Raw genomic sequence first — 23,895 nt, 5'->3', positions numbered from 1 at the left:
GTCTAGCGGTACGATACTTGCCCGAGATTCGATCATCGGTATCCCGATACCTTGTTCAATCTCGTTACCAGCAAGTCTCTTTACTCGTTCCGTAGCACATCATCCCGTGATCAACTCCTTGATCACATTGTGCACATTATGATGATGTACTACTGAGTGGGCCCAGAGATACCTCTCCGTTTACACGGAGTGACAAATCCCAGTCTCGATTCGTGCCAACCCAACAGACACTTTCGGAGATACCTGTAGTGAACCTTTATAGCCACCCAGTTACGTTGTGACGTTTGGTACACCCAAAGCATTCCTACGGTATCCGGGAGTTGCACAATCTCATGGTCTAAGGAAATGATACTTGACATTAGAAAAGCTTTAGCATACGAACTACATGATCTTGTGCTAGGCTTAGGATTGGGTCTTGTCCATCACATCATTCTCCTAATGATGTGATCCCGTTATCAACAACATCCAATGTCCATGGTCAGGAAACCGTAACCATCTATTGATCAACGAGCTAGTCAACTAGAGGCGTACTAGGGACATGGTGTTGTCTATGTATCCAGACATGTATCTGAGTTTCCTATCAATACAATTCTAGCATGGATAATAAACGATTATCATGAACAAGGAAATATAATAATAACCAATTTATTATTACCTCTAGGGCATATTTCCAACAGTCTCCCACTTGCACTAGAGTCAATAATCCAGTTCACATCGATATGTGATTAACACTCAAGGTCACATCCCCATGTGACTAACACCCAAAGAGTTCTGGGTTTGATCATGTTATGCTTGTGAGAGAGGTTTCAGTCAACGGGTCTGTAGCATTCAGATCCGTATGTACTTCACAAATCTCTATGTCATCTCCCAGATGCAGCTACCACGTTCTATTTGGAGCTATTCCAAATAACTGTTCTACTATACGAATCCAGTTTACTACTCAGAATAATCTGGATTAGTGTCAAAGTTTGCATCGGCGTAACCCTTTACGATGAACTCTTGTACCACCTCCATAATCGAGAAAATTCCTTAGTCCACTACTTACTAAGAATAACTTTGACTGTTGTCCTGTGATCCATTCTTGGATCACTCTTGTACCCCTTGACTGACTCACGGCAAGGCACACTTCAGGTGCGCTACACAGCATAGCATACTGTAGAGCCTACGTCTAAAGCATAGGGGACGATCCTTGTCCTTTCTCTCTATTTTGCCGCGGTCAGGTTTCGAGTCTTACTCAATGTTCACACCTTATAACACAGCCAAGAACTCCTTCTTTGCCGATCCATTTTGAACTCCTTCAAAATCTTGTCACGGTATGTATTCATTTGAAAGTACTATTAAGCTTTTTGATCTATCCTTATAGATCTTAATGCTCAATGTTCAAGTTGCTTAATCCAGGCTTTCCATTGAAAAACACTTTCCAATAACCCTATATGCTTTCCAGAAATTCCACGTCATTTCTGATCAACAATATGTCAACAACATATATTCATCAGAAATTCTATAGTGCTCCCACTCACTTCTTTGGAAATACAAGTTTCTCATAAACTTTGTATACACCCAAAATCTTTGATCATCTCATCAAAGCATACATTCCAACTCCGAGATGCTTACTCCAGTCCTTAGAAGGATTGCTGGAGCTTTGCATACTTATTAGCATCTTTCAGGATTGACAAAACCTCCGGTTGTATCACATACAACCTTTCCTCAAGAAAATCATCGAGGAAACAATGTTTTGACATCCTATCTGCAAGATTTCATAAATAATGCAGTAATCGCTAATATAATTCCAACAGACTCTTAGCATCGCTACGAGTGAGAAAGTCTCATCGTAGTCAACTCCTTGAACTTGTCGGAAAACATCTTAATGACAAGCCGAGCTTTCTTAATGGTGACATTTACCATCATTGTCCGTCTCCCTTTTAAAATCCATATGTACTCAACAGCCTTATGACCATCGAGCCGTTCTGCCAAAGTCTACACTTTGTTTTCATACATGGATCCTCTCTCGGATTTTATGGCCTCGAGCCATTTATCGGAATCCGGGCACACCATCGCTTCTCCATAGCTCGTAGGTTCATTGTTGTCTAGCAACATGACTTCCAAGACAGGATTACGTACCACTCTGAAGTAGTACGCATCCTTGTCATCCCACGAGGTTTGGTAGTGACTTGATCTGAAGTTTCATGATCACTATCATAAGCTTCCACTTCAATTGGTGTAGGTGCCACAGGAACAACTCCCGGTGCCCTGCCACACACTAGTTGAAGAGACGGTTCAATAACCTCATCAAGTCTCCACCATCCTCCCACTCAATTCTTTCGAGAGAAACTTTTCCTCGAGAAAAGACATGATTCTAGAAACAATCCCTTATTGCTTTCGGATCTGAGACAGGAGGTATACCCAACTGTTTTGGGTGTCCTATGAAGATGCATTTATCCGCTTTGGGTTCAAGCTTATCAGCCTGAAACTTTTTCACATAAGCGTCGCAGCCCCAAACTTTTAAGAAATGACAGCTTAGGTTTCTCTAAACCATAGTTCATACGGTGTCATCTCATCGGAATTACGTGGTGCCCTATTTAAAGTGAATGTGGTTGTCTCTAATGCCTAACCCATAAACTATTGTGGTAATTCGATAAGAGACATCATGGTATGCATCATATCCAATAGGGTGCAGTTATGATGTTCGGACACACCATCACACTATGGTGTTCCAGGCTGTATTAGTTGTGAAACAATTTCCACAATGTCTTAATGTTGGAAATATGCCCTAGAGGCAATAATAAAAGGATTATTATTATATTTCCATGTTCATGATAATTGTCTTTTATTCATGCTATAATTGTGTTATCCGGAAATCGTAATACATGTGTGAATAATAGACACCAACATGTCCCTAGTAAGCCTCTAGTTGACTAGCTCGTTGATCAACAGATAGTATGGTTTCCTGACTATGGACATTGGATGTCATTGATAACGAGATCACATCATTAGGAGAATGATGTGATGGACAAGACCCAATCCTAAACATAGCACAAGATCGTATAGTTCGTTTGCTAGAGTTTTCCAATGTCAAGTATCTTTTCCTTAGACCATGAGATCGTGTAACTCCCGAATACCGTAGGAGTGCTTTGGGTGTGCCAAACGTCACAACGTAACTGGGTGACTATAAAGGTATACTACGGGTATCTTCGAAAGTGTTTGTTGGGTTGACACGGATCAAGAATTGGATTTGTCACTCCGTGTGACGGAGAGGTATCACTGGGCCCACTCGGTAATGCATCATCATAATGAGCTCAAAGTGACCAAGTGTCTGGTCATGGGATCATGCATTATGGTACGAGTAATGTGACTTGCCGGTAACGAGATTGAACGAGGTATTGGGATACCGACGATCGAATCTCGGGCAAGTAACATACCGATTGACGAAGGGAATTGTATGCGAGATTGATTGAATCGTCGACATCGTGGTTCATCCGATGAGATCATCGAGGAGCATGTGGGAGCCAACATGGGTATCCAGATCCCGCTGTTGGTTATTGGCCGGAGAATCGTCTCGGTCATGTCTATGTGTCTCCCGAACCCGTAGGGTCTACACACTTAAGGTTCGGTGACGCTAGGGTTATAGAGATATTAGTATGCGGTAACCCGAAAGTTGTTCGGAGTCCCGGATGAGATCCCGGACGTCACGAGGAGTTCCGTAATGGTCCGGAGGTAAAGATTTATATATGGGAAGTCTTGTTTTGGTCGTCGGAAAAGTTTCGCGCATTATCGGTATTGTACCGGGAGTGTCGAAAGGGGTCCGGGGGTCCACCTGCCCCGGGGGGCCACATGGGCTGTAGGGGTGTGCGCCTTGGCCTATATGGGCCAAGGGCACCAGCCCCAAGAGGCCCATGCGCCAAGAGATAAGGGAAAGGAAGAGTCCTAAAGGGGGAAGGCACCTCCTAGGTGCCTTGGGGAGGATGGACTCCTCCCTGGCCGCACCCTTCCTTGGAGGAAGGGCCAAGGCTGCGCCCCCCTATCCCTTGGCCCTATATATAGTGGGGGGAAGGGAGGGCAGCCGCACAAAAGCCCTGGCGCCTCCCTCTCCCTCTCCAACACACCCTCCTCCTCCATAGAGCTTGGCGAAGCCCTGCCGGAGTACTGCAGCTCCATCACCACCACGCCGTCGTGCTGCTGGATCTCCATCAACCTCTCCTCCCCCCTTGCTGGATCAAGAAGGAGGAGACGTCGCTGCTCCGTACGTGTGTTGAACGCGGAGGTGCCGTCCGTTCGGCGCTAGGATCTCCGGTGATTTGGATCACGTCGAGTACGACTCCCTCATCCCCGTTCTTTGAACGCTTCCGCTCGCGATCTACAAGGTACGTAGATGCATCAAACCACTCGTTGCTAGATGAACTCATAAATGGATCTTGGTGAAACCGTAGGAAATTTTTTTGTTTTCTGCAACGTTCCCCAATAGTGGCATCATGAGCTAGGTCTATGCGTAGTTCTCTATGCATGAGTAGAACACAATTTGTTGTGGGCGTTGATGTTGTCAACTTTCTTGCCGCTACTAGTCTTATCTTGCTTCAACGGTATTGTGGGATGAAGCGGCCCGGACTAACCTTACACGTACACTTACGTGAGACCGGTTCCACCGACTGACATGCACTAGTTGCATAAGGTGGCTGGCGGGTGTCTGTCTCTCCCACTTTAGTTGGAGCGGATTCGATGAAAAGGGTCCTTATGAAGGGTAAATAGAAGTTGACAAATCACGTTGTGGCTTTCACGTAGGTAAGAAAACGTTCTTGCTAGAACCCTATGGCAGCCACGTAAAACATGCAACAACAATTAGAGGACGTCTAACTTGTTTTTGCAGCAAGTGTTTTGTGATGTGATATGGCCAAAGTTGTGATGAATGATGAATGATATATATGTGATGTATTAGATGTTCATGCTATTTTAATAGGAATCACGACTTGCATGTCGATGAGTATGACAACTAGCAGGAGCCATAGGAGTTGTCTTTATTTTTGTATGACCTGCGTGTCATTGAGAAACGCCATGTAAATTACTTTACTTTATTGCTAAACGCGTTAGCCTTAGTAGTAGAAGTAATAGTTGGCGAGCAACTTCATGGAGACACGATGATGGAGATCATGATGATGGAGATCATGGTGTCATGCCGGTGACAAGATGATCATGGAGCCCCAAGATGGAGATCAAAGGAGCTGTGTGATATTGGCCATATCATGTCACTTTTATTATTTGATTGCATATGATGTTTATCATGTTTTTGCATCTTGTTTACTTAGAACGACGGTAGTAAATAAGATGATCCCTCATAATAATTTCAAGAAAGTGTTCCCCCTAACTGTGCACCGTTGCGACAGTTTGTTGTTTCGAAGCACCACGTGATGATCGGGTGTGATAGATTCTAACGTTCACATACAACGGGTGTAAGACAGATTTACACATGCAAACACTTAGGTTGACTTGACGAGCCTAGCATGTACAGACATGGCCTCGGAACACAGAAGACCGAAAGGTCGAGCATGAGTCGTATAGAAGATACGATCAACATGAAGATGTTCACCGATGTTGACTAGTCCGTCTCACGTGATGATCGGACACGGCCTAGTTAATTCGGATCATGTTATACTTAAATGACTGGAGGGATGTCTATCTAAGTGGGAGTTCATTAAATAATTTGATTAGATGAACTTAATTATCATGAACTTAGTCTAAAATATTTACAATATGTCTTGTAGATCAATTGGCCAACGTAGTCCTCAACTTCAACGCGTTCCTAGAGAAAACCAAGCTGAAAGACGATGGCAGCAACTACACGGACTGGGTCCGGAACCTGAGGATCATCCTCATAGCTGCCAAGAAAGATTATGTCCTACAAGCACCGCTAGGTGATGCACCTGTTCTCCCTGCAGAACAAGACGTTATGAATGCTTGGCAGGCACGTACCGATGACTACTCCCTCGTTCAGTGCGGCATGCTTTACAGCTTAGAGCCGGGACTCCAAAAACGTTTTGAGAGACACGGAGCATATGAGATGTTCGAAGAGCTGAAAATGGTTTTCCAAGCTCATGCCCGGGTCGAGAGATATCAAGTCTCGGACAAGTTCTTCAGCTGTAAGATGGAGGAAAATAGTTCTGTCAGTGAGCACATACTCACTATGTCTGGGTTGCATAACCGCTTGACTCAGCTGGGAGTTAATCTCCCGGATGACGCGGTCATTGACAGAATCCTTCAGTCGCTTCCACCGAGCTACAAGAGCTTTGTGATGAACTTCAACATGCAGGGGATGGAAAAGACCATTCCTGAAGTGTTTGCAATGCTGAAATCAGCAGAGGTAGAAGTCAAAAAGGAACATCAAGTGTTGGTGGTGAATAAAACCACTAAGTTCAAAAAGGGCAAGGGTAAGAAGAACTTCAAGAAGGACGGCAAGGGAGTTGCCGCGCCCGGCAAGCAAGCTGCCGGGAAGAAGCCAAAGAATGGACCCAAGCCCGAGACTGAGTGTTTTTATTGCAAGGGAAATGGTCACTGGAAGCGGAACTGCCCCAAATACTTAGCGGACAAGAAGGCCGGCATCACAAAAGGTATATGTGATATACATGTAATTGATGTGTACCTTACCAGTACTCATAGTAGCTCTTGGGTATTTGATACCGGTGCAGTTGCTCACATTTGTAACTCAAAGCAGGAGCTGCGGAATAAGCGGAGGCTGGCGAAGGACGAGGTGACGATGCGCGTCGGGAATGGTTCCAAGGTCGATGTGATCGCCGTCGGCACGCTGCCTCTTCATTTACCTACGGGATTAGTTTTGAACCTCAATAATTGTTATTTAGTGCCAAGTTTGAGCATGAACATTGTATCAGGATCTCGTTTGATACGAGATGGCTACTCATTTAAATCCGAGAATAATGGTTGTTCTATTTATATGAGAGATATGTTTTATGGTCATGCTCCGATGGTGAATGGTTTATTCTTAATGAATCTCGAGCGTAATGCTACACATATTCATAGTGTGAGTACCAAAAGATGTAAGGTTGATAATGATAGTCCCACATACTTGTGGCACTGCCGCCTTGGTCACATAGGTGTCAAACGCATGAAGAAGCTCCATGCAGATGGACTTTTAGAGTCTCTTGATTACGAATCATTTGACACGTGCGAACCATGCCTCATGGGTAAAATGACCAAGACTCCGTTCTCAGGAACAATGGAGCGAGCAACCAACTTATTGGAAATCATACATACTGATGTGTGCGGTCCAATAAGTGTTGAGGCTCGCGGTGGCTATCGTTATGTTCTCACCCTCACTGATGACTTGAGTAGATATGGGTATGTCTATTTAATGAAACACAAGTCTGAGACCTTTGAAAAGTTCAAGGAATTTCAGAGTGAGGTTGAAAATCAACGTGACAGGAAAATCAAGTTCCTGCGATCAGATCGTGGAGGAGAATACTTGAGTCAAGAATTTGGCACACACTTAAGAAAATGTGGAATAGTTTCACAACTCACGCCGCCTGGAACACCTCAGCGTAATGGTGTGTCCGAACGTCGTAATCGCACTCTATTAGATATGGTGCGATCTATGATGTCTCTTACCGATTTACCGCTATCATTTTAGGGCTATGCTTTAGAGACTGCCGCATTCACTTTAAATAGGGCTCCGTCGAAATCCGTTGAGACGACACCGTATGAATTATGGTTTGGGAAGAAACCTAAGCTGTCGTTTCCAAAAGTTTGGGGATGCGATGCTTATGTCAAGAAACTTCAACCTGAAAAGCTCGAACCCAAGTCGGAAAAATGCGTCTTCATAGGATACCCTAAAGAAACTATTGGGTATACCTTCTACCTCAGATCCGAAGGCAAGATCTTTGTTGCCAAGAATGGATCCTTTCTAGAGAAAGAGTTTCTCTCAAAAGAAGTAAGTGGGAGGAAAGTAGAACTTGATGAAGTATTACCTCTTGAACCAGAAAAAGGCGCAACTCAAGAAAATGTTCCTGAGGTGCCTGCACCGACTAGAGAGGAAGTTAATGATGATGATCAAGATACTTCTGATCAAGCTCCTACTGAAATTCGAAGGTGCACAAGGACACGTTCCGCACTAGAGTGGTACGGCAACCCTGTCTTGGAAATCATGTTGTTAGACAACGGTGAACCTTCGAACTATGAAGAAGCGATGGCGGGCCCGGATTCCGACAAATGGCTAGAAGCCATGAAATCCGAGATAGGATCCATGTATGAAAACGAAGTATGGACTTTGACTGACTTGCCCGTTGAGCGGCGAGCCATAGAAAATAAATGGATCCTTAAGAAGAAGACAGACGCGGTTGGTAATGTGACCATCTATAAAGCTCGGCTTGTCGCTAAGGGTTATCGACAAGTTCAAGGGGTTGACTATGATGAGACTTTCTCACCGGTAGCGAACCTAAAGTCCGTCCGAATCATGTTAGCAATTGCCGCATTCTACGATTATGAGATATGGCAAATGGACGTCAAAACGGCATTCCTTAATGGTTTCCTTAAGGAAGAATTGTATATGATGCAGCCGGAAGGTTTTGTCGATCCTAAGAATGCTAACAAGGTGTGCAAGCTCCAACGCTCGATTTATGGGCTGGTGCAAGCATCTCGGAGTTGGAACATTCGCTTTGATGAGATGATCAAAGCGTTTGGGTTTACACAGACTTATGGAGAAGCCTGCGTTTACAAGAAAGTGAGTGGGAGCTCTGTAGCATTTCTCATATTATATGTAGATGACATACTTTTGATGGGAAATGATATAGACCTCTTGGACAACATTAAGGCCTACTTGAATAAGAGTTTTTCAATGAAGGACCTTGGAGAAGCTGCATATATATTAGGCATCAAGATCTATAGAGATAGATCAAGACGCCTCATAGGTCTTTCACAAAGCACATACCTTGATAAGATATTGAAGAAATTCAATATGGATCAGTCTAAGAAGGGGTTCTTGCCTGTGTTACAAGGTGTGAAATTGAGCTCAGCTCAATGTCCAACCACGGCAGAAGATATAGAAGAGATGAGTGTCATCCCCTATGCCTCAGCCATAGGTTCTATTATGTATGCCATGCTGTGTACCAGACCTGATGTAAACCTTGCCGTAAGTTTGGTAGGAAGGTACCAAAGTAATCCCGGCAAGGAACACTGGACAGCGGTCAAGAATATCCTGAAGTACCTGAAAAGGACTAAGGAAATGTTTCTCGTTTATGGAGGTGACGAAGAGCTCGTCGTAAAGGGTTACGTCGACGCTAGCTTCGACACGGATCTGGATGACTCTAAGTCACAAACCGGATACGTGTATATTTTGAATGGTGGGGCAGTAAGCTGGTGCAGTTGCAAGCAGAGCGTCGTGGCGGGATCTACATGTGAAGCAGAGTACATGGCAGCCTCGGAGGCAGCGCATGAAGCAATTTGGGTGAAGGAGTTCATCACCGACCTAGGAGTCATACCCAATGCGTCGGGGCCGATCAAGCTCTTCTGTGACAACACTGGAGCTATTGCTCTTGCCAAGGAGCCCAGGTTTCACAAGAAGACAAGGCACATCAAGCGTCGCTTCAACTCCATTCGTGAAAATGTTCAAGATGGAGACATAGATATTTGTAAAGTACATACGGACCTGAATGTAGCAGATCCGTTGACTAAACCTCTCCCTAGAGCAAAACATGATCAACACCAGAATTCCATGGGTGTTCGATTCATCACAATGTAACTAGATTATTGACTCTAGTGCAAGTGGGAGACTGTTGGAAATATGCCCTAGAGGCAATAATAAAAGGATTATTATTATATTTCCCTGTTCATGATAATTGTCTTTTATTCATGCTATAATTGTGTTATCCGGAAATCGTAATACATGTGTGAATAATAGACACCAACATGTCCCTAGTAAGCCTCTAGTTGACTAGCTCGTTGATCAACAGATAGTATGGTTTCCTGACTATGGACATTGGATGTCATTGATAACGAGATCACATCATTAGGAGAATGATGTGATGGACAAGACCCAATCCTAAACATAGCACAAGATCGTATAGTTCGTTTGCTAGAGTTTTCCAATGTCAAGTATCTTTTCCTTAGACCATGAGATCGTGTAACTCCCGGATACCGTAGGAGTGCTTTGGGTGTGCCAAACGTCACAACGTAACTGGGTGACTATAAAGGTATACTACGGGTATCTCCGAAAGTGTCTGTTGGGTTGACACGGACCAAGAATGGGATTTGTCACTCCGTGTGACGGAGAGGTATCACTGGGCCCACTCGGTAATGCATCATCATAATGAGCTCAAAGTGACCAACTGTCTGGTCACGGGATCATGCATTACGGTACGAGTAAAGTGACTTGCCGGTAACGAGATTGAACGAGGTATTGGGATACCGACGATCGAATCCCGGGCAAGTAACATACCGATTGACGAAGGGAATTGTATGCGAGATTGATTGAATCCTCGACATCGTGGTTCATCCGATGAGATCATCGAGGAGCATGTGGGAGCCAACATGGGTATCCAGATCCCGCTGTTGGTTATTGGCCGGAGAGTCGTCTCGGTCATGTCTACGTGTCTCCCAAACCCGTAGGGTCTACACACTTAAGGTTCGGTGACGCTAGGGTTATAGAGATATTAGTATGCGGTAACCCGAAAGTTGTTCGGAGTCCCGGATGAGATCTCGGACGTCACGAGGAGTTCCGGAATGGTCCGGAGGTAAAGATTTATATATGGGAAGTCTTGTTTTGGTCGCCGGAAAAGTTCCGCGCATTATCGGTATTGTACCGAGAGTGCCGAAAGGGGTCCGGGGGTCCACCAAGGGGGTCCACCTGCCCCGGGGGCCACATGGGCTGTAGGGGTGTGCGCCTTGGCCTATATGGGCCAAGGGCACCAGCCCCAAGAGGCCCATGCGCCAAGAGATAAGGGAAAGGAAGAGTCCTAAAGGGGGAAGGCACCTCCTAGGTGCCTTGGGGAGGATATCTACTTTTGTGGTGTCAAACATCGCGAATATCTCAAGGATCATCATATATGTCCCTGATATATTATAGTTCATCACGAAGCTCTAGCAGCTTGGTGGTAATGAGTTCGGAGAAACATCACTATCTCATCTGGAAGATCAACTCCCACTCGATTCAAATGATTGTTGTACTCAGACAATCTGAGCACAAGCTCAACAATTGAGCTTCTCTCCCTTAGTTTGCAGGCTAAGAAAATCGTCGGACTCTCTTATACCTCTTGACGTGGGCACGAGCCTGAAATCCCAATTTCAGCCCTCGAAACATCTCATATGTTTCGCGACGTTTCAAAACATCTTCGGTGCCTCAACTCTAAACCGTTTAACTGAACTATCACGTAGTTATCAAAATGTGTATGTCAGATGTTCGCAACATCCACAGATGACGTTCGAGGTTCAGCACACTGAGCGGTGCATTAAGGACACAAGCCTTGTATGAAGCAATGAGGACAATCCTCAGTTTACGGACCTAGTCCGCATAATTGCTACTATCAACTTTCAACTAAATTTTCTCCAGGAACATATCTAAACAGTAGAACTGAAGCGTGAGCCACGACATAATTTGCGAAGACCTTTTGACTATGTTTAGGATAATTAAGTTCATCTTATGAACTCCCACTCAGATAGACATCCCTCTAGTCATCTAAGTGATTACATGATCCGAGTCAACTAGGCCGTGTCCGATCATCACGTGAGACGGACTAGTCAACATCGGTGAACATCTTCATGTTGATCGTATCTTCTATACGACTCATGTTCGACCTTTCGGTCTTCTGTGTTCCGAGGCCATGTCTGTACATGCTAGGCTCGTCAAGTTAACCTAAGTGTTTGCATGTGTAAATCTATCTTACACCCGTTGTATGTGAACGTTGGAATCTATCACACCCGATCATCACGTGGTGCTTCGAAACAACGAACTGTCGCAATGGTGCACAGTTAGGGGGAACACTTTCTTGAAATTATTATGAGGGATCGTCTTATTTACTACCATTGTTGTAAGTAAACAAGATGCAAAAACATGACAAACATCACATGCAATCAAATAATAGTGACATGATATGGCCAATATCATATAGCTCCTTTGACCTCCATCTTGGGGCTCCATGATCATCTTGTCACCGGCATGACACCATGATCTCCATCATCGTGTCTCCATGAAGTTGCTCGCCAACTATTACTTCTACTACTATGGCTAACACGTTTAGCAATAAAGTAAAGTAATTTACATGGCGTTTCTCAATGACACGCAGGTCATACAAAAAATAAAGACAACTCCTATGGCTCCTGCCGGTTGTCATACTCATCGACATGCAAGTCGTGATTCCTATTACAAGAACATGATCTCATACATCACATATATATCATTCATCACATCCTTTGGCCATATCACATCACAAAACACTTGCTGCAAAAACAAGTTAGACGTCCTCTAATTGTTGTTGCAAGTTTTTACGTGGCTGCTATGGGTTTCTAGCAAGAACGTTTCTTACCTACGCCAAAAACACAACGTGAATTGACAATTTCTATTTACCCTTCATAAGGACCCTGTTCATCGAATCCGATCCGACTAAAGTGGGAGAGACAGACACCCGCCAGCCACCTTATGCAACTAGTGCATGCCAGTCGGTGGAACCGGTCTCACGTAAGCGTACGTGTAAGGTTGGTCCGGGCCGCTTCATCCCACGATGCCGCCGAATCAAGATAAGACTAGTAACGGCAAGATAATTGACAATATCGACGCCCACAACTACTTTGTGTTCTACTCGTGCATAGTAACTACGCATAAACCTAGCTCATGATGCCACTGTTGGGGAACGTAACAGAAATTCAAAATTTTCTACGCATCACCAAGATCAATCTGTGGAGTAATCTAGCAACGAGGGGAAGGAGAGTGCATCTACATACCCTTGTAGATCGCTAAGCGGAAGCGTTCAAGTGAACGGGGTTGATGGAGTCGTACTCGTCGTGATCCAAATCACCGATGATCCTAGTGCCGAACGGACGGCACCTCCGTGTTCAACACACGTACAACCCGGTGACGTCTCCTACGCCTTGATCTAGCAAGGGGAGAAGGAGAGGCTGGGGAAGAATCCATCCAGCAGCAGCACGACGGCGTGGTGGTGGAGGAGGAGCGCGGAACTCCAGCAGGGCTTCGCCAAGCACTACGAGAGACGAGGAGGAATAGAGGTAGGGATGCGCCAACAGGGAGATTGAATCGCGTGTCTTGGGCAGCCCCAAACCTCAAGTATATATAGGGGGAGGGGAGGGGCTGCGCCCCCACCTAGGGCCACAAGGGGGAGAGGGGAGGCGCACCTGGGGTGGGCCTTAGGGCCCATATACCCTAGGGTTTGCCCCCTTCCCCTCTTGGAGGCGCCTTGGGCCTTGGTGGGAGGCGCCCCAGCCCACCTAGGGGCTGGTCCCTTCCCACTATTGGCCCATGTAAGCCTCCGGGGCTGGTGGCCCCACCTGGTGGACCCCCGGACCCCTCCGGTGGTCCCGGTACACTACCGGTGATGCCCGGAACACTTCCGGTGGCCAAAACCATACTTCCTATATATTAATCTTTACCTCCGGACCATTCCGGAACTCCTCGTGACGTCTGCGATCTCATCCGGGACTCCGAACAACATTCAGTAACCGCGTACATACTTTCCCTATAACCCTAGCGTCATTGAACCTTAAGTGTGTAGACCCTACGGGTTCGGGAAACATGCAGACATGACCGAGACAACTCTCCGGCCAATAACCAACAGCGGGATCTGGATACCCATGTTGGCTCCCACATGCTCCACGATGATCTCATCGGATGAACCACGATGTCAAGGACTTTATCAATCCCGTATACAATTCCCTTTGTCTAGCGGTACGATACTTGCCCGAGATTCGATCGTCGGTATCCCGATACCTTGTTCAATCTCGTTACCGGCAAGTCTCTTTACTCGTTCCGTAGCACATCATCCCGTGATCAACTCCTTGATCACATTGTGCACATTATGATGATGTACTACCGAGTGGGCCCAGAGATACCTCTCCGTTTACACGGAGTGACAAATCCCAGTCTCGATTCGTGCCAACCCAACAGACACTTTCGGAGATACCTGTAGTGAACCTTTATAGCCACCCAGTTACGTTGTGACATTTGGTACACCCAAATCATTCCTACGGTATCCGGGAGTTGCACAATCTCATGGTCTAAGGAAATGATACTTGACATTAGAAAAGCTTTAGCATACGAACTACATGATCTTGTGCTAGGCTTAGGATTGGGTCTTGTCCATCACATCATTCTCCTAATGATGTGATCCCGTTATCAACGACATCCAATGTCCATGGTCAGGAAACCGTAACCATCTATTGATCAACGAGCTAGTCAACTAGAGGCTTACTAGGGACATGGTGTTGTCTATGTATCCACACATGTATCTGAGTTTCCTATCAATACAATTCTAGCATGGATGATAAACGATTATCATGAACAAGGAAATATAATAATAACCAATTTATTATTGCCTCTAGGGCATATTTCCAACAATATGCAACGTCGCGAAGGTAAACCGCCCCAGCGCGGTGGTGGGATGAATCTGGAGCGTTTGTTAAACCAACCCTGCCCGAAGCATGGAACCAAGGAGGCCCCTTCCACACATCTTTGGAAGGATTGTCACATAATGAGGGAGTTCAAAAACTCCGATCTATACCGGTATGATCAGGATCCGCCGGGCGGTTCAGGTCCAGGTTTCCATGGGGGCGGCGGTTCAAGCTCTGGATTTCAGAATAACCAGGGCCATCAGAACACCATGGTAATAACCAGTAGAATAACCAGGGGAATCAGCAACAGTCAGGTTACCAAAGTCACCCCAAGCAGTTGAACAGCGGACAGTACCATGTGTTCACTACTAGCCTGTGCAAGCGGGATCAGAAGCTTCACAAGAGGGCAGTTAATACTGTTGAACCGGCTGTACCATGTTATCTACGATGGTCGGAGCAGCCCATTGTGTGGAGCAGGGAGGATCACCCGCCCCGGGTTGACAATCCGGGTCAACTAGCCTTGGTGGTAGCACCTCAGGTGGGGGGCTATAAGTTTACCAAGGTTCTGATGGATGGAGGGAGCAGTATCAACATCCTGTACTATGAGACTTTCCGTGATAAGAATCTTAAACCGTCAAACACTATTTTTCATGGTGTAGTACCAGGTAAATCGGCATACCCTGTTGGAAAGATTGCTTTGGAAGTCGTGTTTGGAGATGAGCATGATTCCAGGTCTGAAACATTGACCTTTGAGGTGGTGAAAATCCAGAGCCCATATCACGCGCCTTTTGGACGGCCGGCTTACGCGAAATTCATGGCGAGACCCTGTTATGTCTATTTACAGCTCAAAATGCCGGGTTATATGGGGACGATCACAATACATGGAAGTAGAAAGATTGCTTTGGATTGCGAGGAAGGTGAAGCGGCCTATGCTGAATCGGTTTGTGCTACAGAGGAGCTGAAATTCTATAAGGACAATGTTGATCCGGCGGACATGACCCCTCTGAAGAAACCCACAATAAGCATGACCCGACCCTAACGTTCAAGCCGGCTAATGAGACTAAACTCGTTGACTTCGTCCCTGGTGATTCATCCAAGCAGTTCAGTATCAGTGCCAATCTGGATCCAAAATAGGAAAGCGCGCTCATCGAGTTCATCCGTGAGAACCGGGACATCTTTGCATGGAAACCTTCTGACATGCCAGGTGTACCGAGGGAACTCGCTGAGCACACTCTCAATATTGATCCTAAGTTTAAACCGGTCAAGCAGTACCTTCGCCGTTTTAACGAAGAAAGACGCAAGGCCATTGGTGAAGAGGTAGCTCGGCTATTGGCAGCTGGGTTTATCGTCGAAGTGTTTGATCCCAAATGGTTGGCTACCCGGTGCTTGTTCTTAAGAAAAACGGCACTTGGAGTATGTGTGTGGACTACACTGATTTGAATAAGGCCTGCCCGGCAGATCCTTTCGCTCTCCCGCATATTGATCAGATCATTGATGCGACGACGGGTTGTGAGCGCCGGAGTTTCCTGGATGCTTATTCAGGTTATCATCAGATTAAAATGGCAGTTAAGGACCAGGAGAAGACAGCCTTCATCACTCCCTTTGGAGCCTTCTGCTATATTTCTATGCCCTTTGGGCTCAAGAGTGCCCAAGCAACCTACCAGCGTTGTGTGCAAAATTGTCTTCACAAGCAGATTGGGTGTAATGTTCATGCCTATGTGGATGATATTGTGGTGAAGTCCAGGAAGCAGGAAACCTTGATAGATGATCTCAAGGAGACGTTCGACAATCTTCGGGTTTACAAAATGATGCTCAACCCAGACAAATGCGTTTTTGGTGTTCCGGCAGGCAAACTCTTGGGCTTTCTTGTGTCCAACAGAGGTATTGAGGCCAATCCAGAAAAAATCAAAGCAATCACATCCTTGGCTAAACTGGCGTGTATCAATGATGTTCAGCGTCTGGCGGGCCGGATTGCAGCCCTCAGCCGGTTTATCAGCCGTTTGGGAGAGAAGGCGATTCCCCTGTATCAGATGTTGAAGAAGACAGATAAATTCGTCTGGAGTGACGCTGCCAATGCGGCATTTGAGGATTTGAAGCGGCAGCTGGCTGAACCGCCAGTCCTCGCTGCTCCGGTTGATAATGAGCCTCTATTGTTGTACGTGGCTGCCAATGCCCGAGAAGTGTGGTGATCGTGGTTGAGCGTAAGGAGGCTGGAAAAGAATATCCGGTTCAACGACCAGTTTATTATATCAGTGAGGTACTAATCGAATCAAAGCAAAGATATCCGCATTGGCAGAAGCTAGTGTATGGAGTTTTTATGGCAAGTAGGAAGCTCAAGAAATACTTTCAAGGCCATCCTATCACAGTGGTTAGTTCTGCTCCCTTGGGCGATATAATCCAGAATAGAGAAGCAACTGGCCGGGTTGCGAAGTGGGCAATTGAGCTTGGTCCCCATGGTTTGAAGTATACGCCCTGAGCAGCCATTAAATCTCAGGCGCTTGTTGACTTCATCAATGATTGGACCGAGTTACAGGCACCAGAGGACAAACTGGATAATACATACTGGACCATTCACTTTGATGGATCCAGGCAGCTGGAAGGCTCGGGGGCTGGGGTTGTCCTCACTTCCCCTCAAGGAGATAAGATTCGTTATGTTCTCCGCTTAATGTTTCCTTGTACTAACAATGCAGCAGAGTACGAGGCCTTACTCCACGGCCTTCGTGTGGCTAAGGAAATGAACTTAAGCCGGGTTCAATGCTTTGGAGATTCTGATCTGGTGGCTCAGCAAGTTTCTGGTACTTGGGATTCTAAGGACCCACTCATGGCGGCTTATAGGTGCGAGGTGGATATTGTAGCAGGTCACATTAAGGGTTATCAGGTGGAACACATCGACCGGCGCAAGAATGAGGCAGCAGATGCTCTAAGCAGGCTGGGATCTCAGCGTAAACCGGTACCACCCAATACCTTTCTAGATATCTTGCATAACCCATCTGTAAAGTTGCCTACAGAAGAGGATTTAGCTGTTCCTGATCCGGAGGCCCAGTTGGTAGCCGTTTTACATGCCACTCCGGATTGGACGGTTCCATATTTGGCGTATCTGAACCGGGGCGAATTACCAGATGACGAACTTTTCGCCAGACAGATAGTTCGGCGGTCCAAGTCTATGGTTGTTCAGAATGGTGAGTTGCACCATTCTAGCGTTTCAGGCGTATTCCAACGTTGTGTTTCTCCTGAAGAAGGACAAGAGATTCTACGTGAAATCCATGAAGGGGATTGCGGTCACCATGCCGGTTCAAAATCCTTGGTGGCTAAAGCTTTCCGACACGGGTTCTACTCATTGACAGCTCATTCTGATGCGGAAGACTTGGTAAAGCGGTGTGATGCTTGTCAGAAATTTTCACGTCGAGCTCATGTTCTGGCTCAAGAGTTACGCATGATTCCCATCACTTGGCCGTTTGCTACTTGAGGGCTTGATATGGTTGGACCCTTTAAGCGCTCCAAGGACAAGAAGACCCACCTGTTGGTGGCGGTTGACAAGTTCACCAAATGGGTTGAAGCGGAGCCCATCAGTAAATGTGATGCAGCCACGGCGGTTCAATTTCTCAAAAAGATTATTTTCCGTTTTGGCTTTCCACACAGCATCATCACAGATAATGGTACAAACCTTTCTAAAGGTGAGATGGAGGAGTTTTGCCAACGAGAGCACATCCGGCTTGATGTAGCATCCGTGGCTCACCCCCAGTCTAATGGTCAAGCTGAGAGGGCGAATCAAGAAATCCTGAAGGGTATCAAGCCTCGGCTTATGGTCCCTTTGAAGCGGACGCCGGGTTATTGGGTGGAAGAATTACCATCTGTGTTATGGAGTATAAATACCACCCCAAACCGATCTACGGGATATACACCTTTTTTCATGGTTTACGGGGCTGAGGCTGTCCTCCCAAGTGATATTCATCACGACTCGCCCTGGGTTGCGAATTATGTTGAAGCGGACAACGAGCAAGCACGCCAAGAGGCGCTGGACCTGTTAGATGAGAAACGGGATATGGCTTTGGCTCGGTCGGCGGTTTATCAACAAGACCCGCGGTGTTATCACAGCCGCCGGGTTAAGACAAGAACCTTTCAAGAAAGCGATTTGGTACTTCGGCTCATTCAAGACCAGACTGATATGCACAAGTTATCCCCACCTTGGGAAGGGCCCTTTGTGGTCAGCAAAAATCTGCACAACGGATCATACTACCTCATTGACGTTCGAGAAGACTCACATAGCTCTGAGGAGGAGACCCGGCGGCCATGGAACATAGCTCTCCTACGGCCTTATTACACTTGAAGCCATAGGCTTTTCTTATGTACATATTTCAACAATGTATATATTATGATCAATATAATAAACCGACATCCTTGCTATTAAGCAGGGTCTCCGCCATTTTTTCGTTAAATATATGTTAACTTGGGGGCTTCAGCTAATAAAGCGAAGTACTACTTGTTAGCCCGGCTACCATGCCACCACCTAGCTTGGGAGCTTCACACCCAAGGGGCCAAAGAGAGTTTGATTGCTCAAAGCACGACTCAAACATAGGCACCCATTGAGCACAACTCACAAAGTTACTTGGGGGCTTTTTGTGTCAAATACCAAAGAGTTTGAAAGGACCCTTGTAGCTGGGTATCGACCCACGGCTTGGAAGCCTGGTGTATTCACCTAAAACCCCGGGTTAACCTACCTTCATCAAGTAAGCCACTCCTATCCAAGTAATCCTGGCACGACCCGTCGAACGTTTGACAGTTACTCTCATTGAGACCCTGAACTTGTCAAAGTTAAAACGATGATTGGTTAGTTGGAGGGCCATCTTAAAAGGCTTTGTCAAAATGGTTTAACTCAGTGCCCTGGTAGCCCATGAAAAGCCTCGATTTGGGTCTGGCAGCCCTTGAAAAGCCTTGACCATGGTTTTTGTTTGCTTCTTGCCAAGTTTTTGTTTTTTTCCGTAAAGTTTATGTTAAACCGGTGTTTCTTAACCCGGTATGGCTTACGGATCTTCTGTTAAAGCATACAATTAAAGGTAACCCGGCATCCTTCAAAACCGGTCTGGCTTTGACACCTTGTCTCCAGCAATCAGCCGGTGTTCATCACAACCGGTTCTATATCATATATACCAGCATGGCATGGTGGAAGTTGGATTTTCACCCTTCTTCAAATCACAATTGGTAAACCGACAACAATGTTTCGTATCACATGTATGATTTATTATTGCTGCAACCATAGTTGCTTACCAAGTTGTGTTGGGTATTTTGATCCGTCCGGTGGTAAACCGCCCGGACAGATTTTTCTTATGCAGACACAGGGATTGCATAATATTGTGAAAATACATAAGCCAGTACTGAAATTATCATAACGAATCAACGCAAAGTGTATTCCAGTGCACGATGGTAATAGATTAAAGTATTTTCACTAACCTATTACAAGGCGCTTGAAGGCTCAAAAGTATGGTGTTTCCAACAGAACAAAGTTTATGGAGCATCACTCCGATTGCCGGATCAAGTCTCATTACCATGTTGATGTGAAGTTGATGGGTCATTTGGCGTCGGATCAGCCTCCTCCTCCCCACCTAGCGGCTGGAAGTTTGTGGTGGTCCAGTCAATCCGGGTTAAGGCCTGAAAGATAGCTTCTTCACTGATAAGTTCCGACGGATTAATGTCAGGGGCATAAGTGTGCTTACGGATTGGCGGAATAAGATTTTGCGCCTCCGGCATGACAGCATTAACCCGTTTGTTGTTGGCATCATAATAAGACCGGTGAACAGTCAAGTTAGCATCTTCTGCCAGCTGACTCGCCAGAGGATGCATTTCCCTTGTCACTTTTTTAAGGGCTTCATCATCAAAATCTGCCCCGTTTTCTTGTGTGCTTGGAAAGCCTTTGGCAATGTCAACCGGATCCAAGTTGGCTATCCACGCTTTGGCTCGGGTGAGTGCCAACAAAGCGCCAACCCTGGCAGCATATCGCTTTACCTCTTCTATCTGTGCTGGTGCCATGGATAGCCTTGCTAGAGTGTCCTTGATCAGTGTTGGGGCCGGATTATCATAGGATGCTGCGCAGATAACCCGTTGAGCACCGACGTATAGTTGTTCAAGCAGAGTATATGCTGCTTTCAGCTTCATCCGTACATCTGAGCCCAGATGAGTAATGCGGCTACCTGCAACGGTTTAAGAATTTCATATTTCAACCGGCACCTTACAAGATGGATATTTCAGATGCCTTGCTAGGAGTACTTACCAAATACTACGGAGGTCATGGCGTTCACTTGACGTTTCAACCCAGAAAGCTCTTCTGCCACCGGTTTAAGAGCAGACTCGGCGTTTTCAGCCCGTTTCAGCAATGTACCCTTCTCAGTGTCCCAATTGGCACGTTCAGTCTTGAATTCTTCCTTTAGTCGTTCCATGGAAGTTAAAGCGGCTCGAAGCTCATATTTGGCTTTAGAAGATTCTTCTTGATGGGATTTGATACTCTCTTGAAGATCAGCAATCTGCGTCCGTTGATGGTTTATATCAGCCTGCCATAATCAGAGGAGCATATCAATATTTTATCAAAAGTCCCAAGCATACAACTGGTTCTACACTTGGCACTTGGGGGCTAATGCGGATTGCTTCTTTCCTACTGCTTATTAAAAGTCCCGAGGATTAATACAAGTTTCAATCCTGGCACTTGGGGGCTAATGCGGATTGCTTCTTTCCTACTGCTTATTCAAAGTCCCGAGGATCAATACAAGTTTCAGTCCTGGAACTTGGGGGCTAATGTGTATTTGTTCAAAAACTTAAAAGTCAACAATGTGCAGTTTGGAAGTTCAAAAGTCCCGGTTTGTCTTTATAAGCTAAACCGGCCCTTGGGGGCTACAAGATACAAGGCAGTGAAAATACAAAGATAAGGATGAAAATGTTTACCTCATAGCGTTCCTTCATCAGATTTACCAAGTCAGCCTCATTATCTCGGCTTGTATAAAGCCGGTTTAAGAATCCGGAATGAAGATCCTGGGCAGAAAGATTAGCATATTTTGACAAGTCAGCTTCCATCTTCCCCTTGCCCATAGAAGTAAACTCATCCTTGGCGGTATGTTTTGCCAAGATAACTGGATTGCCCGGAGCGGTATAAGCAGTGCCAGTAACAATAACGTCATCATCTTTGGCTGGGTTAGGAGTGGTAGCAGGGCTTGGCGGATTAGCAGTTGACCTCAGTGGATCAACAACCGGACTTGAAGGTATAGCATGTGGACTTGAGGTGCCCTCATGTGTGGCCGGATCAGCTTCCGGCGGATCAGTGTTGTTAGTTGGCTCCGGCGGGACAGAATCATCCATGATATTATCAAGATTTTTATCAAGATTTTCAGGAGTTTCCTCCGGTTCAACTTCGCCGGTAGGGGCACTGGTCTTGGCCTTCTTACTCAGACGAGCTTTAGCACTAATATTAAAACAAGGATTAGCATGATTAACCGAATTATGAAATAGAAGGGAGGGCTGCATGCTTACCCAGGGACGATTTTCAGTGGAGGCAGCTGAGTGGTTGATGAACCGCCAGACGAATTAGAAGATACTTGGTAGTTTGAATCAGATGGATTGAGAGGGCATCGGAAGAAACCTTTCAAAAGATAACATTTTTCAGGAGAACAAGCAACCTCTGGACGACGTTTCCGGTTTGGTGTATGAGGTAAACCGGAAGAAGTGACCTGTTGACCACTATGCCGGGTTGTGCGACGCCCTTCGGTTTGCTGTGTCTTCAAAGAAAGTTTTTGATCCAAATGAGCAACAGGGTGAGAGCATTTCACTTTCTGAACTGCACGGCGAAATCGTTGAACCGGCACAAGTTCTGAGTCAGAAAGACAAATTACCTCAACATGATCTGCATGGCTGGCCTCCGCATCATCCTGGGAGTAATCATTATCAGTAAAATATATGAATAGAAGTCAAGGGAGTCAAACTTTACCTCTTCAGCCGAGTCACCGACATCCTCTGGTGGTTCCGAAGACTCAGTAGTTTTCTTTTTGGCAGCTCTCTTGATGACCTTGGTCTTAACACAAGGAGCCTTAGCCGCTTTGTCTTGAGATTTCCTTTTCCAGAAGGAGCTACTGGCCTGCGAGATTGCACAAAGGGTTATTATAGCAGTGTTAAAGCGGAGAAGGATCAGGAAAAGTACAAGGTTAAAGTCTTTACCGATGGCGGTTTGTTGGAGGCATAAAAAGGACGCAGACCAATTTGAGTACAAACGGTGAGCGGTTCGTCAAGTATTTTCTTTACACCTTCAGTGACTTCATCATTAGTCAGTTCTATTTCATTAAACTGTTGTGGATCATTGGTGTTGCCGGTATATTCAAACATCAATCCGGGGCGGCGGCTTAAAGGTAGAATGCACCATGAAATCCAACAGCGGATGAGATCAACACCAGTTAAACCGTTGGCGAGGAAAGCCCGGAGTTTGGCGAGTTGAGGTGCATAGGCTTGTCGGTCTTTGGAAGACAATCTCTGAGGTTATTGCTGAGCCGGTGCGGATGGTAGCCCGGTAAAGGATTCTCTTCAGCAGGGGCAGTATTCTGACAGTAGAACCAGGTTTGGTTCCAGTCTTTTGGATGGCTGTGAAGTTTGGCGTGAGGAAATTCAACCTCTTTCCTCTTTTGGATCGACACACCACCAAGTTCAGTATTGGGTCCGTCAGAAAATTCAGTCCGGCGGTTTAAGTGAAAGAGATCTTGAAAGAGATCGACAGTTGGTTCTTCTTGCAGGTAAACCTCGTAGAATACTTGGAAATCGCATATGTTGGACACAGAATTTGGTCCAATATCTTGAGGATGAAGTTGGAAGCTGGCAAGAACATCCCAGAAATTTTTTGATCAGGGAGGACTGAAACCTCGAGCTAAATGTTGCATGAACACAATCACTTCTCCATCCTGAGGCTCAGGAGGCCACTCAGGGCCAGGAACTCGCCAATGGAGGACATTTTTTGAAGCTAAAGCGACTATGGTGACATATCCATTGATTTGCGTTTCTGTGATCCGAGATGGAACCCAGCAGCAAGCAGCAAATTGCTTCGTCATCTTACAAAGTCTGTAAAAGGAAAATGGATGGTTTACGATTGGCGGTTCATATGTGTTTGTCAAATGTTAAACTGACAATTCAAGGTATACGTATGAAGTGAACCAGGCATTGCTATTCAAGTCTAGATGGCGGTTTAAGAGAGGGATAATGACATATGACGGATTATAAATTACTAAAGGTTAAACCGCCCTTGGGAGGCAGAACCCAATCTGAAAATTTGCTAAGTGTTGCGGAAACAAGTTTTACAAGATGGTGATATAATTTTGGATCTAC

The 23,895-nt window shown here is 45.8% G+C and overlaps 1 protein-coding gene across 1 annotated transcript in view; it reads right to left on the bottom strand.

Annotated features, from left to right (window-relative positions):
* The window catches only part of LOC147983678 (uncharacterized), a 33,594-nt gene extending 10,686 nt beyond the window's left edge, over nucleotides 1–22,908 (bottom strand). Inside the window, exons 1-6 of the mRNA XM_087540828.1 lie at nucleotides 22,744–22,908; nucleotides 22,517–22,663; nucleotides 22,063–22,457; nucleotides 21,481–21,994; nucleotides 20,816–21,092; nucleotides 20,094–20,735 (exon numbers count right to left, since the gene is read on the bottom strand). Coding sequence (XP_087396954.1) covers nucleotides 20,094–20,735; nucleotides 20,816–21,092; nucleotides 21,481–21,994; nucleotides 22,063–22,457; nucleotides 22,517–22,663; nucleotides 22,744–22,908 — 2,140 coding nt within the window. The remainder of the gene's footprint in view (nucleotides 1–20,093; nucleotides 20,736–20,815; nucleotides 21,093–21,480; nucleotides 21,995–22,062; nucleotides 22,458–22,516; nucleotides 22,664–22,743) is intronic.
* Between the last annotated feature and the right edge of the window lie 987 nt (nucleotides 22,909–23,895).

This window comes from Triticum urartu, chromosome 2A (assembly GCF_056163025.1).
Source record: "Triticum urartu cultivar PI428250 chromosome 2A, HENAU_Tu73, whole genome shotgun sequence".
NCBI classification, from domain to species: domain Eukaryota; kingdom Viridiplantae; phylum Streptophyta; class Magnoliopsida; order Poales; family Poaceae; genus Triticum; species Triticum urartu.
This window is presented reverse-complemented; position numbering and strand designations above follow the sequence as displayed.